The 20,444-nt window shown below is 35.8% G+C and overlaps 1 protein-coding gene across 2 annotated transcripts in view; it reads right to left on the reverse strand.

Moving 5' to 3' along the window:
* Window positions 1–370: 370 nt before the first annotated feature.
* ATG7 (autophagy related 7) overlaps window positions 371–20,444 on the reverse strand; it is an 82,790-nt gene continuing 62,716 nt past the window's right edge. For both annotated transcript variants that reach the window (XM_065749646.1, XM_065749645.1), the window contains one exon: window positions 371–951. In XM_065749646.1, coding sequence (XP_065605718.1) covers window positions 919–951 — 33 coding nt within the window. In that variant the 3' untranslated portion in view covers window positions 371–918. The remainder of the gene's footprint in view (window positions 952–20,444) is intronic.

A 20,444-nucleotide genomic window follows, 5' to 3' on the forward strand; every position in this document is an offset into this window, starting at 1 on the left:
ATTTCTGAAATTGAAATACTTAAACTCCAGTCAAAATGAAAATCAGAATTAGTGTTTAACATCTTTAAGGTAGTATATGACAGCAACCAAGAAGGGCACATTTAGAAAATCAATTTCTTATTTTAGTAATACATTTAACTACAAGTTTTTAACGAGTCAATGATTCATCCTCAAAATAATTTTTACTATGTAATAGAGCATTCTCTAAACTTCAGCAGAGTGTAAGGACAATACAGACCCATTTTTGTCTTTCCTGTGTAAATATAAGTCAAACCACATTTCTTCCACAGAATGAAATTATGAGATCTTTACAGAGAATACTTCTCCACTGACAGAGGTAAGAACAATTATACTATAATAAAGAAATGGGAATCAGTTGTATTATGAATATCTGCTTTGAAAGAGCAAGCAATGATATATACTGCATGTGTAGGTTTTTACATACTCCTGCTCCACTGTAAAGATGCAGTTTAATTCCCAACAGGAGAATGTTTTCTTAATAATGAACTCTAACTAAAGGTGCACAAGGGTTGGAAAGATGAAGAAAAAAAAACATTTAGACATGCTGCTTAGACATGTCTCCTAACAAGCAAAATAAAATAAATGGAACAAATGAAATACTAAAGTTTACTTAAGCAGCAAATTTTATATATGTCTTATTAAGAGAATGGGAAAAAAGTAATAAGATTTAAACATAACCACATTACTTTAGTTATTTACATAATAGAAATGAAAATATGGAGAAATATCCAGAACAGACTGCTTTTATAGTGAAGATATTCATGCCAGTATGTGGTTTACAGTTGTTCATATTTGTTGCAGTCAGAATGGGTAAGCAATCATTAACTTGTTGAATAACAGATAAAAGGCAGCAATGCAGTTCAAAGTAGGTCATCTTCCATCTTATTCAGCTGATTTTCAGACTGTTTCATCATCACTCATGTCCCAGATCTGCAACAAAAAAGGAAGTGTAATTTTAGTTTTTGGAATTCAAATGCACTTCTAATATGTCTTTATAACATCAGTAGTTTTATTTAAAAGTAAATAGCATTTATGGACTGTTGACTATAACTGATGGCTTTTTATGATCATTTGAAGGTTTAGTTTATGGCAAAGACTCTCCTTCCACTTGGCAAGGCTTGTAGTAGCTTGTGATCAGGAAGAACATGGATACACAGCTTTGAGCTAGATCTGGCTCTGAACTACTTGGTTCTGATCACCCGAACAGAAAGGTTCACCTCTGCCAGCAAAATCTGCCACCAATAGGTAGATATTCCTTCAATCTCTTCCAAATCCTTCTAAAAAATTCAGAGTTCAACACAGCAAGGCTGAATAGTTAACAGAAAAAAATTAACTGTGATTTTAATAAAACTCTTCAGGACAAAATGTAATGTTTCTGGAATTTGAAAATATTCTGAAAAAAAAAGCTCTTCAAATCCAACCCCAGATAGCAATTGCTCAAATATTTTTCTGCAGTGCTACAAACCATAAAATGAAAACTCAATGGCAGGATTTTTTCAATTCCTAGAAGCGTTGCAAAATGGTGGTGTAAATCCTTATGGAAAATACTGAAGGAACAGTTTGTTTACGAAAGGAAAAAAGAGTTTTCATCCTGCCCTAGATGAGCAGCTTGGAGCTTGCCAAGGCAAACACAAATGTCCAGCTTACCAGTCAGGGTCAAGGATGTGGAAAAGAAATATGAGAAACAAAATCTTTAAATAGTGTTTATGGTATGATTCAAACTGGCAATTAAGTAAGAAATTCAAAGTTCAGACTGATAGTCCATCTTTGTTGAGACAAATTTTTGAAAGCAAACCCCATAGATTTTAACCCTCAAAAACACCCCCAAAGAAAAAAATATATAAATACTTTAATACATGCCATGAGGTGAATCAAAGGCAAAAGTGAAACAAGCGGACTGAGAACTCTAAAAGTCTTCTTTATCTACTAAGCAGATGCACTGGGAGCAGTGCCAGCTTCTCTGCTCTGTGCTTTCCCATCATCGGTTCTGATCTGAGCAGAGTGGGTGAGAAGGCAAGTACTCACTGGTTTGTTTGTCTTTCACAAAGAAAAGCTGGTAAGGGTGCCAGTGACAAGAGTAATTTTGTGATATGAAAATACTTCAATCCAGAAGCTGTCTTGCTGTTCCATGGTTTCTGTAAAGCTCAGAAAGCCTTTTGGCTCTACACATCATGTGCAATGCTTGCATTACTCTGACAGCCCATATGGCACAGAGTGGCTCTAACTACACAGTAATGTCTCTGTGTTGAAACCAAGGGGAAGAATGCAGGGTTTTATTATTGTTGTTTCTCCTTAATATTAAGGGCTCTCATGATGGACTCAAGCAACTTGAAGAGGTAAAGACCAATCACAACTCCTGAGCTCCAGCACATAGCACAGCCAACACCCTCCTGGGCAATCCAGGCACCTGGCTGTGACAGCAGGTTTATTTTGCTATCTGAATAACATAAGCTAGTCATGGACACTGAGAAATTGAGATCCCTGAAATACAGACTTAGTAATAACAGCGAGAAAGTAAGGAGAAAAGAATAACAATTAAATAATTTTCTATCTAAAATACATCTGTTTTCTAGAAATTCTTCAACATAAAAATACTTGCAAAAGGACTGAAACTGAGGTTCACAGTTATTTAACCGCTGTGCAAACATCCTGGACTGAGAAGAATCATTTTTTAACGTTTGAAAATTATGCTATTTTAATTCAGGAAGAACAGACTTCTCTCTACTACAGTGACAGGGTGACAGCAATTAGTACACAAGTTTTATAAGACAGTTTGTACTTCATTTAACTATCCAAGCAGTCATAACTGCAGACTGCATGTTGAAGCTTTCTGCAGCTTAGTTAAGAATGAAGTGGTACCTCAGTATATAAAATGCAGAAGGGAGAGGAGAACGTGAAACAATGCAAAAAATCAGTACGAAAGCTAACAGTTGCATGTTTACCTAAAGAAAACAAGTTACATGAGACTGACCAGATAATTAACTGTCAGTACTGATAACTCAATTATAGTGCCTCATGGGCTCTTAGTTAATAGGAATGCACCTTTGCCTGAAAAGATGTTTAGACTACATACTTTATGACTATGCAAATTTGGCCTTTTACTTCAATGCAGTGTAACTTCTACAGAACAGAAATCATGAAATAAAGAAAGACATGAAGATAATGTCTAAAATGACTAATTCCAAGAATCTGATCCCCAGTTCAAGCCACAAATTCAGATTTTGTTTTCATGTCTCTTCTGTCCTGAAGCACACCTGGGTTAGTCAATCTAAATGCAGCTACACACGATGACAGGAGAAGCTGTAAAATAGGAAGATAATAAACCAGCTGTCAAAGTCAACCTCCATCCAAGCCCTTAAACAAATAAATTAAAACCTGGACAAATTATCTCAAAGCACCTGTTTTTTTTTCGAGCACATGCTTTAGGAACCTCTACAAAGAAGTTTGAAATTTCAAATGCAAACTATGTCTATTCAGGATAAAATAATTCCTGCAGTTGTTTTCTTGAAATAACAAGTAAAATTGTCTGACATCATAGGAAGAATGGGGAAAAACCCCTGTGTATTAATTTAACTGGTCACAAGTTCCCAATGATGTTACACAGTTCTAGGATGCATTTTCAATAATCATAATGAACAGAGAGAGTTTTGCATTTCCTTCCTGAAGCAGTAACAGCTGGTACCTGAAATTTAACCTCCATGGTCATGGCTCCTAAATTAGCACTCACATAGGGAAACAAGACTTTGCATCCTAGAATTAACATAAGCAAATCAAATAGGTAACTTCTGTTCATCTTATAAACTAACGTGCAAGAATATCAATGAATCCTAAGAGGATTGCTAAGTTTCTTGCCAGCAGTGATCCAGCAGCGTTTGCACTGAAATGGCTACCTCGTTAGGAGAGACAAAGCAAACAAACACATCACTCCCACACACCGCTTTCCACCCTGAACCAAGATAAATTGACATATGTGTGTATCAAATACACACTGCAGAAAACCTTGGAATACCTTTACACAAACCTCAGTATTTACTGTGTTATAAGTGCTCCAAATACGGTTTAGAGTAAGGAAAGAGGAAAATTCTATTGGCAGAGGTAAAGCTGAGAATTAGATGTTACATGTACCAAACAGCATCCTTGGGTATCACATGAGGACATGAAGCTTCCTACATCAGTTAAGTCTTATCATATCTTACATCTCAACTTAGAAAAGTACCCTTACTCAGAGAAGCAAAACAAATGACAAAAGAATATATTCAAATACATGTTTACATTTAAATTATGTCTGTACAACATGTGCTTCTTCATAGACACAATGTTAAAGATGCTTTTACCCTATGCTCAACCAAAGAGAAAATATATTCAAACTTCTGACAACCTAATTTTACAAAACATTTGTGAATCTATACAGTATAATTCAATGAACTAAGCACAGCAGGCTGCACTAACAGTCCTTGAGTGGCTGGGTCAATATTCTTCCCAGGTCACAGACTACATCTTTCAGGAGTGGCAGTAGAAATAAAATAGCAACTTGAAATGCATTAAACAAAATGCAAGTTCCAACATGAAGCTTTTTCAAGCTTTTCAGTTGGACTGAAGGATACTAATTACAATGTTCAGCACCCTACTTTCGTCTCAGATACCTGATGCACAGTAAGCACTACCCTTCATAAACTTCAAGCATTTTGCAAATTAAACAATTCGTTAGCCATCCCCCTCTGCATGAGGAGAAAAAAAAACCTAAATGCACAACCAACACATAAGCAATCTATAGTGACAGCATTTAGCTTTGCTCAGAACTTATATTTAGCTGCATGACAAAGCTTGCATAGCACACTCTACATAATTTTCTTCACTATCTAAGAAATAAAGGTAACGCACCTAAGTAAGCATTCACTGTTGCTCCCAGTAGAAATAGCTTACACTGCAGTACTTGCACTGGTTTTCCCAGAGAACCATTCATCCAATTCACACTTAAACGTTCCATTCCAACAAGTTTGTATACCTGCAGCAGGTCATAGCTAATTTTTTTCAGAAGTGGCTGTTTACTTGCTATAACAAAACTAGGCAAAATCAGTTTTACCTTAAGAGTTTAAGCCACAGACATTCATTACACTCTATTCAACAAGGTGAGACATCCCAAATAGAGAAGATAATTTTTCCAGATCTCTGCATACAATGCACATATCCTACCTTGTTCACACTGCTGACAAATTTCTGACACTCACGCTATCAACATGAATTTTCTTTTTTGTGTCTTGGCTAGAAACTTTACAGTCCTTCCTGTCCAAATTGCTTCATGCCTTGCAGTGAAATTCAACTCCATCAACTTTACGCTTTTGACAACGGTGGTGTCTGATAAGTGTTTTCCCTTTATAGGTATTCCAAAATTCTGTATATTCAGCCCATAGCCACAGCTTAAAATTGAGGTCATGGCATGACACATCCTCATTTTGATCACAACTGACACCAATAATTGTTCTTCACATTTCTCTTGCATGTGTGGCCTCAATTTTCATATGAACTGCAAATGTTAACCCACTGATTTCCATTCTGGCAACTGTGGTATGTTTAAGAATCTTGTGATCACCTTTCAGGTCTGATTTTCTCTCATGCTCTTTATCAAGACACAAGTGTCTAGCATTTGATGTTTTATCCTTTTATTATTTATTCCATTTTTGTATCATTTTCATTGAGCACCAAGTGTTCTAGGACCTAGGAGAGAGAGGGATCACAGACTTTTTCTTAAAACAACCTTTCCCATGGCAGGCTTTATGATTTGATGAAACTACTTACAGTTACTGCAATAGTTTTTCAATGTGCAATTGCAGCAAGCTCCTTAGCATGTGACCTTAGTCAGCTTATACACTCGAAGCCAGATTGTTTTCTATGCATCCTGCAGAATTAGCACCTGAAGATTTTATATACTTTCAGAAATACTTGAGTAGAAAAAAAAAAGGCAAGTAAAAACAACAGATTTTTTTCAAGTTGAGAAATGTCCTCAATGTCTTCTAACTATGCTTCAAACAGACATACAAAATGTAGCATTCAACAGTAATTAGTATTTTTTATTTTTACAGTTTTCCAAGGTATTTTATCAGATTATTTTGTGAAAACATTTGTGAAAGCTGTTCGTTTGCTTTTTGCAGGACTAAAAGATACTATAACCATTCAATTAAAAATATATATATACAAGGGTTTTTTTTTGCGGTTAAAATGCCTTTGACACATTTCCTTCTATTGTTTCCCTTTGTTTCAGGAAGAAACAAAGCAGAGAAGCAAGCAAGCACACAGGCAATTTCTTTCTTCCTTCAAAGTAAGGTAACCTCTTCAAGTGCTTTGGAGTTGCAAAGGTCATTTTTTCAGGGCAATTCTAAACAGATATCCTTCATAAAAACTGGGAAATGTTAAATGGTATTCCCATATAGAATAATTTCTTACTTGAAAATTTCTAATTTTAAGAATTTTACCTTAAAAAACCCACAAGACTTATAGATTACACTAAAGAATTGGAGACCAATACTATCTGGGTTGACATGTAGCCGCAGCATGCATCTGCCCAGGCTAAACTGCATTTTTACAGCGTATAAAGAGGGTGGGTGGACGTGTGCAAGAATATACAGAAAACACAAATCATTTAGATTGTCACATCACTAACAGGTAAAACCACTTCCACAATCATATACATTTCTATTAAGTTTGTGTGAATATAATTACATGATAGCGATGAAACCAGTATGTTGACACAAGTGGAAAAATACCTACAATCTTACACATTGCTTTTCCCATTATGTTTATCAAATAACACAAAATCATTATTAAATAGGAAATAGCAAGCATCAATATAAAAGTACAGCTATTAAAATATTCACAAAGTGAAGGTAGAGATGATGTAGAAATACAACAGGCAGATAAGGTTTATGGTTTGATTCTACTAGAACTCTGTTGTTCCACATGGACAGAAAATTAACAAGAGGAAGCATAAGGAAGCACAAGCAAAACCAGACTTCTACAAGCACGCTGACTCACTCTTGTAATATGTGTTATGTCCATGCATTATACAATTTTCTACATAATTTAGGCAGTCTGAAGTTAAAAACCTACTTAGAGACACAAGAAACAGTTCTGAAACCACAAGTCCAACCTAAGACTCAGCTGAAAGCATGTATAAACATCTGAATTATTTTATTATAATTTATTATAATTAATATGGAATGGAATCAGTAAGAATTTTGATTACACTGTTTGCAAGTTTTTTGCTAGGAGAATCTTAAATGACTTAAGATTCTATAACTCTTTTCAAATTACTTTCTATTTTCTGACCATATCATTTCAACATCTGTTTGGGCTAACAAAACTAGGAATAGCTACTAGGAAAAAACTAGGAATCTCCTTATCTAATTACATCATTTTCCCTTTTTGTAGAAGTATCTGTCCTGCTAGATCTTCTTTAACAAAGTGGAACCCACCCGCTCACCTGTTGGCTTCTCTTATTTCCAGAATGCGGTGAGAAAGCAATGCTTTAACTTGCTCCCAACTGGAGGTGAATCTTACTTCAATGTGATGGCAGAGAACTGTTTAAAGAGGGCACGATCATCCCAAGCAATTTGTTTTCTCTGAGTACTGCAATTTTTTCACCACAAAAAACCAAAATTCATTCCATTGAATTCACTATTTTGAACCTAATGCTCTGAGAAAGAAGAACAGTAAACTCAATATAATCTACATGGTATAAAATTTTTTTATTACAAATTCTCTTAGTTTAATCAAGCTTAATAAAGCATTGTTACTTGTAAGATTTCTGTATCACCACAGTTAAGACAAATGATGCAGCATAACATGCTATGGAGCTCTGCAGTGCAGAGTACATTGCAGATGTGCTATAGCAAAGGCTTCCAAATTCTTACAAGCCAAACAGCTTGTTTTGGCTTAGAATGGTCTTTTTCCCCCATATGGGACTACTTTGATCTTTTTGCCTACTATATAAATGCAATTACACTGAGCTTATTGGATCAAGAGGGACCAAAGAAAGAACACGTTAATCCAACTGTTAGTGATGGGAGTAAAAAGCTACTTAAAAAAAACTGATTAGGGGGCAGTAAATATTTGCAGTGTGTTTTCGAAACAGGAATATAACCAAGACTGTTCAGTGATTTTTTCTACAAACTTCATCTTAAAGCATGCAACAAGACACCTGTCCTATGGAAATGTACTTCAATTATCTGCGGCACTAAATTAACATTTTCTCAATTTTTTTTTCATTTCAAAACCACCTTCTCCTCCCAAGGAAAGAACTGAAATATACTTAAGAGGTTGTTCAGCGTAACTTTCGGACAATTAAGCATTTTAAATTCAAACACAAAAATTACAAAATACGGCAGGGCCTAAAGAGAGATTTTCTCATGCTGTGATTCCCAGCTAGCTGCCAAGGGATGTTTGGTTACAACAGAATTCAGCAGAGACATCCCCAGAACAGCAAATTGCAACCGAAAGCAGATCATGCTTTTCCTTTATTGTCAAGCAGACCAGGTTCCAGCAGCAGTTCGATGATGTGCTTTCTTTTCAGACATATTCAAAGTCAAGGTCATATTCATTTATAAATGTTTAAGAACATGTCACATTCATAAGAAAAATAACTTTTCAGTAATGAATAATCCTTATATTTTATCCAGTTTATAAAGCTCTTTAATTCCTTATAAAACTCAATGAGTTAAATTAAAGTGAATAGATGATTACAGCCACTGCACAGATGAAAATAGAATAACGGAATCATTAAGGCTGGAGAAGAATTCTAAGGTTATCTAGTCCGACCATCACTACCATGTCCACAAACCATGTCCCTAAATGCCATATATACGTGTTTCTTGAATATCAGGGATGCTGTCTCCGCCACCTCTCTGGGCAGCCAGTTTCAATGCCTGACCTCTCTTCTGAGAAGAAATTCTTTCTAAAATCCACTCCAAACCTCCCCTGGCTCGAGATATGACCGTTACCTCTCATCCTGTCACAAGTTACCTGGGAGAGGAGACCAACCCCCATCCTCACCACAACCTCCTTTCAGGGACTTATAGAGAGCAATAATGACTCCCCCGAGCCTCATCTTTTCCAGACTAAACAAACCCAGTTTCCTCACAGCTGTTCCTCATGCTCCAAAGACCACTTGACACAAACCAAGAGACAGAAGTTACTCTGACAAACTGAAAGAACACTAAGCTATCACTTGCAACCCGTCTTTCAAAACTGAAAAAAAATCTGGGGGCCATTATCAAATGTTAATTCAAATGCTTAGGTCTAAACTTGAGAAACCTCAGACTGCCTTGACTAACTACATTATGGTTCTCAGAAAGGCAGATGATTTTATCCAAAATAAACACCTTGCAAGAAATATTTTGATATTTTTATTTTGGCAATGCATAACCTTAGTCCCTAAACCTTGGTTTTGCTTTGTGTAAACTGATATACTAGTGCTGTAATGTGCCCACTAACAAGGTACTTTCTGGCATCCAGCTCCATTCTTAAGCATTCTGATATACATAAAACGTTCAATAATATTTTGAGAGTATCCTTAAATTCAGTGCTGTATTCATCTATTGTTTAAAGCAAAGACATCTAAAAAACAAAACAAAAAAAGCACCACAACACCAAAAACAGCCAACAGAAGGTATGGTTTCTCCAGGAGTGGTATTCTTCCAATACAACCTCACTGGAAGCTCAGAAAAAAGATACAATTTTGTTTTTCCTACAAATCTGACTACATCTCTTAGAGTTAACTTTCCAATGCCTGCTATTCTACCACAGAATTTACTTAAAAGATCTTATGTAATTCTACTATTTCTTTTCCCATATGATAAATGAATAAACTGAAATTATATTGAAAGTTCTTTTTTCTCACACTGAAAAAAATCTGTTGCGACTCAGAACTGAGGTTCTGATTTTCTGCTTTTTTTTTAAATATATATATTTCGTAGCAGAGATTGATGTTTTCCCCCATTATTTTTTTCTATTTATATATATTTATACATATGGTATTAGAAGACATTTTCTAAAGAGCTAAGTCAGAAATTTAGTCATATTATATACAGGTTGTGGATCTAAAATGATACAAAATGAACAACATTGGAGAAGAGGAGTTTCAAAATAAATAATTTTGTGTTTTTTTCGTAACTGTAAGTGAGGAAGTATTAATTAAGCACCAGTCAATTCTGCCTTTGAAATCATCTCTTCTTTCTTCCTCTCAGTAATTCTAGCCATCCTGGATATTAGACACAATTCTGCCTCTCTTTGAGATATACAGCCTGATTACTTTAAAACATTTTTAACATTGTCCTGTCTGTCCAGAGGTCCTTGGCAAAGTCTATTATTACAACTACAAATATATATATATATATATATATATATAATTTCTTCTCTAGCTCTGTGCTGGCAGTATATTCTTCCATCACAAATGCCTCATCTTTGACTATATGTTATTCATGTGTATAGCCCAAGCTGTCTTCTATCTTAAATTACAGAATACATACCATTCTGCTTTAATGAGTGCATCAGTTGTCCACTCATCTTCTTTATCAGTTCTAATGGGACTTTCTCCCATGCTGATCTATCCACAAGGGATACATCCTCAACCAAAATGGTATAACACATTTATAACTCATTCACTCATAATCCTCAAAATTAAATTCAACACATTCTGGAATATTCAGTAACTGGTAGCCAGGTGTTATAATTCAAGTTGTATCAATTATGATGTTACTCAGATGACTACATCAATTGCATCACTCATGATTAATTAAATCTTCTAGTGGGTTTAGCATCTTAACTACATCTTATTTACTTTAAAGGCCTATTTGTTGGTGAGGGACAGGGATTACTATTGCCTTTCACTTGCTGTTTAGCATGCACCATGGTGAAGTTCTGTTCTCAGCTGAAAACTCCAGGTAGCAAAATTTTAGCCAAATACAATCTAATCATTTTAATACAGAACAAATGACCTATACTGAATAACAAATAGATGCCTAAAAATTTTCTTTTGAAAGTCATAGAACTGTTTTTTCCAGTTCAAAGGGTTTCCAAAATACAAAATGATTAACTCCTGTAGTCTGATGTAGTCATTTCTTGGTAATCTGATATAAAAGTATGGTTGTTCTGGGTGATTTTGATGATGTAAGGGATGTAACTGCTCATAGAAACTTTTGTATTTATGCAGTAATACAGCTAAATTAAATTTCAAGAGTAAAAAATGCTTCCATAATATTAATTGATAATACTGACGGATTAAAAAAAAAATACATTAACAATCAAATCCTAGGTTAGGATCAGTATGTTTCATACTCTAAGGCTGTTTCTTCAGAAAGTGTTCAGCACTTCAAATTCACCATTAAATTTCTCAACGTACTAGCCAGATATGGTAACACACAGAAGTAGTTAATCTAAAGGCAACAGGTCAGCCTTGGAGAACAGACTTTGTACTGGTTTGCCAGCGTACCTCAGCAGATAGATTTTCAAACCTCCTGAGGACAGCCCAGTTTTCTCACACTGGAAGCCACAACTTCAGAGGAGGCTGATGGTCCAGCCATGCATCTGTATTTACTTACTGCAGGACCAACACCCACAGTGACTATACTATTCAGTGCAATAAACCTAATCTTATTTTCCTCTAAAAGTACAGCTTTCATTAGGACCCTCCTGACAGAATTGACTGTTCTGCTCCTTGCCTTATTTAACAGCAAAAATTTCCTACTGACATCGGTTATACAGAATCAGCTGTTTCATTTCCATCCTGTGGATATCACTCAACAGCTCTACTCTTACACTCAAGAGCCTCCACACTAAGGCAAAATTCTGAGCAGATTCTCCAGTTCACTGAGTCACACCAACAGGAAAACTGTTGTCATGAATAAACATAACTGGGTTTTCTTTATTTTCATATAAAGAAAAGTTTGCTTTTATGGCCATATAAATACTGCATCTCGAGAATGAGAAAAACTAGAAAAGTTAGAAGAGAGGAAGTATTTTTATTTCTGTGAAGCCTAAGGTGCTTCTTAAAAAGTTAAAAGTTACTGAGTAAACTGTGAATGGAGAGAGCACAAAGAGCTGAAATATTTCTGCACAAATTGAACAACTCCTCTACCAGCCAGAAACAAGCTGGAACTTGCATGGGGCCCTGCTCGCGCTGGCAAACATCTTAATTGTTCAGAGCAGACAAAGTCTGTTTAGTCATGTCTGCTGAAGTGGGAAGGATATTACAACACATCTGTGCAGTCTGTTTCCACATAGGTCAATCAGTTCTTGAAGCTTGTTTTTAAGCCAGCAAGAGCACTACACATATGGATGCCATTGCACAGGTAGGCCATACACCTAGCTAAAAGACAAGTAAGCTTTTAATAGAAGCTCATGAAAGAGCAATCAAAGAATCTCCAAGTCCTAATAGACATGCAGTGCCAACACATGCTAATGTCTGTGAGGGATTTTGTAAGAGTCTAAGTATGCCTCCGTGAAATTTGAAAACAAGAATGTTCAAAGTTTCAGTGCATGCTAAGGACAGCAATAATATATTTAAAATACACAGTGAAGCAGAGCGTGACAAACAGGCAGCAGATGAAACTGGTAGATGAATTCAAATTATTTTCTTCATTTAAAAAGGGGTGGGGCAAGTAGCACAGGTTTCATTTTGACATATTTGCACAAGTTTTTTATCCACGTTCCAAATCAGCTGAAAGCTATTCACCTAAACAATAAGGTGCAGGACATAGATCATAGGGGTTGGAAGGTACCTCTAGAGATAACGAGTCCAACCCCCTGCCAAAGCAGTTCCCTACACCAGGTCACACAGGTAGGGGTCCAGGCAGGTCTTGAATATCTCCAGAGAAGGAGACTCCACAACCCCCCTGTGCAGCCTGTGCCAGTGCTCCGTCACCCTCACCATAAAGAAGTTCTTGAGCACATTTGTGCAGAACCTCCTGTGCTGAAGTTTCTGTCCATTCCCCCTTGTCCTGTCTGCACACACTGCTGAAAAGAGTCTGGCCTCACCACTTTGTCCCCCACACCTCAGATATTTATAAACCTGGATCATGTCCCCTCTCAGTCTTCTTTTCTCAAGGCTAAAGAGACCCAGTTCACTTAGCCTTTCTTCATATATATTTAGAAACAACACTGAGGTGTATCTTAGGTAAATCAGCTGTGTAAGGAACAAGTGTAATACTGTGCTTTGCAAACAAACAAATGTTCCCCTGCTTTGGTAGTAGCCCCTCAATTTTCAGCACTCCTACCTCTATTTCAGTAATGGAAGGAAAGGAGTCTTAAGATGGAACTGAGGAACTGATTATGAAATCACAGCTTCACAATGATGTTTTCAACATGGTCAGTCTTGCTCACAAGACTGAAATGTACTGAGGTGCAGACAGCCAGAAAAAGTTTATATGTATCCATATAAAAATTACTATACAAATCTTACTGCATTCAGATCTCTCCATCTCACAGAGCCTAATGGCATAATGATCCTGAAGTGAACAGAGAAGGGTCAGTTTGGAACCGTAACAAAATGTTCTAAGGAAATGTTTTCTGTACAGAATCACAGAACTGGAATAGACCCTTAAAGGTCATCTAGTCCACCTACAGCTCAATCAGGTTGCTCAGAGCCTAGTCCAGCCTGAAAAATCTACGTATGGAAGTATGAAACTGTGTAGATGCATCACATTACTTGTTTGAGATGAAACTTCTTAAAAATTTTTATGGCAGTGCTGTTAACAAGAAAACCAACAAATCATCCATATAGTAGAACAAGTTCCAAGTTACTCCAGCTATTAAAGTTCTTGCACAAAGTTTAGAAAGACAACAAAAACTTAAGGAAAATTACATGGTGACTCAATAGAGAATTAGATAATTACTGCATTTCTCTATGCTCATGAACTAGACTCAGAGAATATCAGATGAGCAGGACAAAGTAACAGCAGTGATACAGTTACATTCCTTGGCTTTAGGAGATTATCAGAAATGCTTCATAGACACAGAGATTAAAAAGGTATTATCTAGGGCTTTAATACCACTACAGACGGGAAGCTTTTCACAGTAAAAGAACAGTGTCAGCTGGCAGCAGTGGTGATGACAGATCAGAAAGGGAATGATATAAAGTAAAATGTTTTTTGAAACAAACTGGAAGTTAGGTCACAAGACACACGGCTGAGTGCACATCAAAAAGCACACAGGGACTGACAATAATAAAGAACAAAGAGCTACTAGAACAAAAAATTCCTTAAGATAAGACTCAGGTAAAAGACTGGAGAAAGAGGACACAGTCTGAAGGGAGAGCACCACGAGGAAGTTAATAAATAAGATTATCCTGGTCATAAAAAGATAGTGCCACACAAGGATGCTCCCAGATAACCAGCAGGGTTCGGTACTGACATTACATTTGTCTCAAGAATTAGGTTTGTCTTTGGAAGTGTCTTCCAGTCTAAGTTATTTAATTAATACACAATGAAATGATTTTAGAACAATTACAGATATCTCCTGTATTGTTTAATCTCTCTCTTTTTTTAATTATTATTTTTATTTTTATTTTTTTGAGGAAGGATGGCAAAGAGTTATTGCCATCAAACAGTGTGAAACTCAGCTGACCAAGTAGAGACAGATCAGCAATTGTCATTACAATAAATAACTGCTTTAGAGTTGGTTACTGAACTCATATTCCCAAGGACTGTGAAATGGGCGTTCCAGCCTCTTTCTGAACCCAGTGCTTTTAAATTGCTTTGTCTGTTTTGGCCCTAGGCTGCATATTAGAAATGATAAAAGTACTTCTTTCATACTCAAAATAAGACAGTTCAATTGCCAGTGTCAACACAACAAAGTGCTTATGGCTATAGGAGTGGGGGGGAGGAATAAGAAATGGAGGGGCAATGGGGAAGGCTCTGGAGTTAACATTAGGCAAGCAGGAACATAATTTTTCTCTCTTGAGGAAGCTTGTACTTATCCTACTGTATTTTTTACCTTCAGTATAATGACTGTCAGTAATTACAAATCAAATTCATTAAGATTGCTCTTACAACATAAAGATGAAGAAAAGTCACTGGAAGCTATTTATTTTTTTAAACACAATCATGCTTATTTAATCACAACATTTCCTTTCTCCAGAAACAGTGAAAACAAACAAGTCACAACGAAATGAAGAGAATTTCTTGAGACAAAATCCAAATTCCATGTTTTATGCTGACCTATATATTTATGGTAATGAGATTTTTTTCTCCTGCAAAGTTAAAGCAAGCAAATGATCAGCTTCAGCAGCAGAATACAAATACATGCAAATCTGAAATAGGAACAGATTCACTGTATTTAATTCCATTAGGCTGTGGTGGCTTATCACAGCATGTTTCATATCTTCACTGCACACAAATAGGTCTTCTCAAATATAATATTTAAAATAATTGCCATGATGCATATAAAACATTAATGAAAAGTCAGAATAGAAAGCCCAAACAGTAATTTACTCAACACCTTGAAGAACTATTCCCACTAGCTTTACAGTAGTATTAATAATTGGAGACATTATAGAGAGCATGTTTTGGGAATTTGCAAAACAAAAAGTGAGTCCATAACACTGCATTCTGAATTTTTACATTTTCCACTCCTGCTGCTGTTATTATTATTATTATTATTATTTCTTAAGAATATGACATGTACTAAGGAATACAGTCAAAATATCCCAAAGAAAAATCCAGGTACCATTAATTTCAAGATTTTAAACATTACCTATACACAATGTACATACGCTTACTGAAAACGACAGATTTCTGCAATCATACAAAGCTTGACTCAAGACTGAATGCAAAAGCAGTATTAGTTTGAAGAGTCCTTTCAAGTACTGCATGGCATGTGGCAATCTTAAATTTGATTTTACTTTATGTACAGTAAGCTTTCACATGCTTCATTTATAAACTCTTATTTGGCAGTTTCTATTATACTATTCCCTACTGCATCTCCTTTTTTGGACATCTGTTTCTTCACACATTTTTCCCCAAGGCAAATCAGCTGTCTTCACAGCTGAATGAAATTCCCTTCTCTGGCTCAAAGAGAAAAACTTTTTTCTGTTTAAATTAAAAGAAACTAGTCATCAACAAAATTTTTTACCTGTAATCTGGTTTTGGAATACTAAGAACATTCTTCTCCCCACAAACATTTGTATACCCTGACTCGGAAACAAAAACATCTACTATGGATTTTTAGAATGTCTGAACTGTGTTTCCTAATATGAGGGCCTTCTCCTGAACATCTTGTAACGAGAGACAGTTACTGGAGCTACTTTTCATTTTGTAATGCAAATAGGAACTGTGCCAAGGTTTCTATAAAAACTAATAACAAAAAATAAAAAATAAAAAATGCAGAAACGTTCTCACACCCTGACCGTGGCTTGTCACAGTGAGATGTTACCATCTGTTAGCTGAAACACAGTAGCCAACTTTGAATGCAGCCTTCATTAGTAGCTCGTAACATTAAACTTCAGACTGTTTCAAGTTACTTATTGCAAATATTGGACTGTCTTCAAAACACACAGCTCCTGCTTCCCTCTTCTGCTCAGTATCTAGCCATTAAGTAACTACACATGAACTGTCATCAGAGAGTCAAATAATTAAAACTGGCAATACTTGTAACTAGTTTTCTACCAGAACATATTGCTATTAAGCAACCGTGTTATAGTAGCACTCCAGGACTCCTGTCATGACGTCATGATTCCCTGAGAAAAGTTCAAACTAACCATGAAGTTGCTACTTGACGTGAATGCCTATGTATCATGTATGGAAGGAATCAATCAGCGCTCCTACAGGTTACTCTGTCTTCCTGCAAGCAGGATATTCTGGCTTATTTACAAATGCATCTCTTTTGCACTCTACCACTTCCTGAAGGGGGGTTGTGGTGAGGAGGGGGTGGGCCTCTTCTCCCTGATAAATAACGACAGGACGAGAGGGAATGGCCACAAGTTGCGCCGGGGAAGATTTAGATTAGACCTGAGGAAGCATTTCTTTTCTGAAAGAGTGGTCAGGCACTGGAATGGCCTGCCTAGGGAGGTGGTTGAGGCACCATCCCTAGCGCTGTTCAAGAAGCGTTTAGATGAGGTGCTAAGGGATTTGATTTAGTAGTTGGGTAGGGATAGTGATAGGAGGATGGTTGGACTAGATGATCTTGTAGGTCCTTTCCAACCTTATGAACCTATGAACCTACATTCAAAATATTTTTAGTATCGACCAAAAAAGTGACAACTGCCTGCAATTTCCTCTTCAAGCCAAAAGTCTTCACAATAATATATGGTCTGTAAGAAATAGTTAACAGTGATACAAAGAAACATAGTTACATTATAAACTGAAAACAAAAACAAATAAACAACAACAACTAGTGCGTGGCTTCAGATAGAAAAGGAGAACTGTGTTTAAGCTTAAAAATAGTGAGAAAATATAGTTGCCATCATGGATCCAGAGGAAGTGAGACATGAGAAGGGATAGACACAGATAATTTGGAAGGAGGAAGATAACAAAGAGCTATGTTTAAGCAGGTATGTTTTTTTCCATTGGGAAGTTCCAGAAAACGATTTTCTGGAGCCAATATTCCAGTGAAAAGCACAACAAAACTATCTGTTGATATCTAGCAATCAACAACGAAATAGTTTTTATTGAATCACCCATCCAGTTCCATAAAATCAAACCATCTCTGAGCTCATATTCCACCTTTAGTACTGACCACTTTAACTCTCTCCAATCATCTGATAAATTCAACCAATTAAGACTCTGGCAGTAAGCTCTGGCAGAGAAAACAGCCTAACAAGCTTTCTGCTTGCTCATTCTTGCCTACTGCTGCAGATTATCATACTTTCAGGGATGGCCCATATGCTTTAAGAATCTGCACTGTGAAATGACTTAGGAAATTAACTTACCTTTGAAGAAAAAGAGATTAAAAAAGTGGGAAAATGATGACCGTGAAATGAAGGAGAAAATTGCTTTTCCAACTATGTCAGTAAGCCTAACAACAAACATTTCTGAGTTTATTCCTTAGAGTGCCATAGCTATAGAATCCCTGGCTAACTCATCCAGGTAACAAACCTAAGAGACCAAAATTGCAACAAATTTTAAAGATTGATCAATAGATAATTTGGAAAAATGAAATACCTATGGAACTTCCCTTGTTAAGAGAGTAAGCTTCTGGGACCTGATGGCTTAACAATATGTCTAATGAGAGTCAAAATCTTTAACATTAGGCTGTCTTCATAGAGTAAACTAATGATCACTTTCAGTGTTAATTCAAATGAAGATAGCTCACTTACTCAACTGCCACTTCCCTTCAGATACTTGTTTCTGTCTTTCAAACAAACTATGATGTGTGACTCTCCCATCCACGAGATAAAATCAGGATGTGTCTTCTAGTGACTAAGATCTTAATTTTACTCACTTTGAAGTCAGTGGGAATTTTGGCATTTATTTAAATGACGAAGGATCAGATCCAAATGTGTTTGTGCAGCAGCTTTGGAAGAATGCCAGTCTTAATAGAATCAATTAAAACACATTTTAAAGATGTGGCCAATCAAAATATTTATTTTTCATACTCATTTCAGTATTCAGCACGTTTAATCAGCTGAAATGCACACCGATGTTGTTTGGTGGAAGAAATACAATGCTGCAACATGTTCTACAGATTTCATTATACAACTCTTGTTAATGCAAACATTTGAATGAAAAGCTTGCAAAGACTTAGCAGTACTAAACACCACTCACATTTTTCTTTCTCATCTTCACTAACAGAATAATGTCTTTGATAAGTTTGGCACATCAAGGCCTTAATCCTACTGTTGCAAAAAGTTCATGAACTCACCAGGTTTTCCCCTTAAGTAAATAATCCTTTTCTACTTTAAGATAAGCTGTAATATTTCTTTTACAGAAATTACATTGCTTTAATCAAGTTAAAAAAAAAAAAAAAGCAAGTTGAGGGTATTAGCATTACTACTATCTAAAACTACTAAGTAGTAATTAAAGCTGGAAATAAGACTTACTTCCCCTCTGTGGCATGTTATCATCGTACTCCTGTATTTGCAGTACACAACACATTATAATAACTGGCCATTTTCAAAGATTTTTTTTTTTGACAGACAGAATAAGAAGCTGAGGTGCAGTGACATCAGAATTACAGGAAGAAAAGACATCAAGCATTTCTCATATATAACAAGTTGGATGCATTTTCAGAGCACACAGGTCAACTGAAAGCAGATTCTTAGTGCTACCACTTCACATTTCCTGTTTCATTCTTTTCTGAATATGTTTTTAATAAGTTAATAGAAATAATCTTGTTTATGACTTGCTGGTTTATTTACACACGTGGATTCTCTAAATATTCAACAGCCTTTTGAATGCTTAAAGTACTCTACAAATGTACTCTTCCATGTCTCTCTGTCTCTTCTAAACCCACAAAGATTAGCACATATTTTCCATTCTTAATATTACATTAATATTAAAATTTTCTTACTGTTTTGTCAGGGCTTTCTGATTTTGCTTTAAGTAAGAAATTCAAAATGTTGTCTGAGACACAAACTATTCTGAAAAAATGTTGTTTTACCATCTGTAAGTTGATGGTTAGTAAGAATCAGTGAGTAACAGACAGCATTCTGAAACGCTGCAGGGATGGCTGTCCTACAAAAGGGACAGAAACTGCTAACTTAAAATAACTGTGTGCTAATTCTAAGAATGCATATTGTTAACAGCCTATCGTACATCTAGAAGAACTAAGTATTCTGTGTTGAGGTATCAACAATACAGTTATGTTAAAATTTCTATATATCTTATAAAATATTTGTGTAAATATGAATGCTTTAATTAAAAAATTCATTAAAAAAAAACAATTTTTGTGGGGACCAAAAGAACTTCTGGTTTTAATTACTGTATCACAATTAAATTACCTAATGTACATAAGATCTGCAAAGGCTTGGAAACAATAGTGGGTGGTGTTTCCTGGAATAGAGCGATATGTCTTATGACTGGGAAGGAACACACACCACCTCATTTTTAACTTAAGTCACACAGTTCAGTCCACAGAGTTAGACAAAAAATTAAGAACAGGAAACAGAGAGACTTCTTGTCAGGGTTACTATTCAGAGAATGGAAAAGTTAAGTTAGCAGCCTGAGGCAAATAGTTAAAAGTAGCTGAAGTCAATTATAACTGTTTCTAGAAAATAGTGCATCCATTGCTAGGTTAAGCAAGAGCACAGAAAACGTAGCTTTTTACACTGTTTTTAACATTTAGATTTTGCAAGAATGCACGGGACCATACTGCAAAAACACTCTGACAATTAGTTCAGAAATTAAAACTCTTACAGCATTTTATGTGATTAAAGTAAAAGCTACAGGACTTTAATTAGCATATATATGCATACTATAATTAGATACACAGGCTGAATA

This window comes from Cyrtonyx montezumae, unplaced genomic scaffold (assembly GCF_038088225.1).
Source record: "Cyrtonyx montezumae isolate F1298 unplaced genomic scaffold, pur_monq_1.0 scaffold_6, whole genome shotgun sequence".
Classification (NCBI taxonomy): Eukaryota; Metazoa; Chordata; class Aves; order Galliformes; family Odontophoridae; genus Cyrtonyx; species Cyrtonyx montezumae.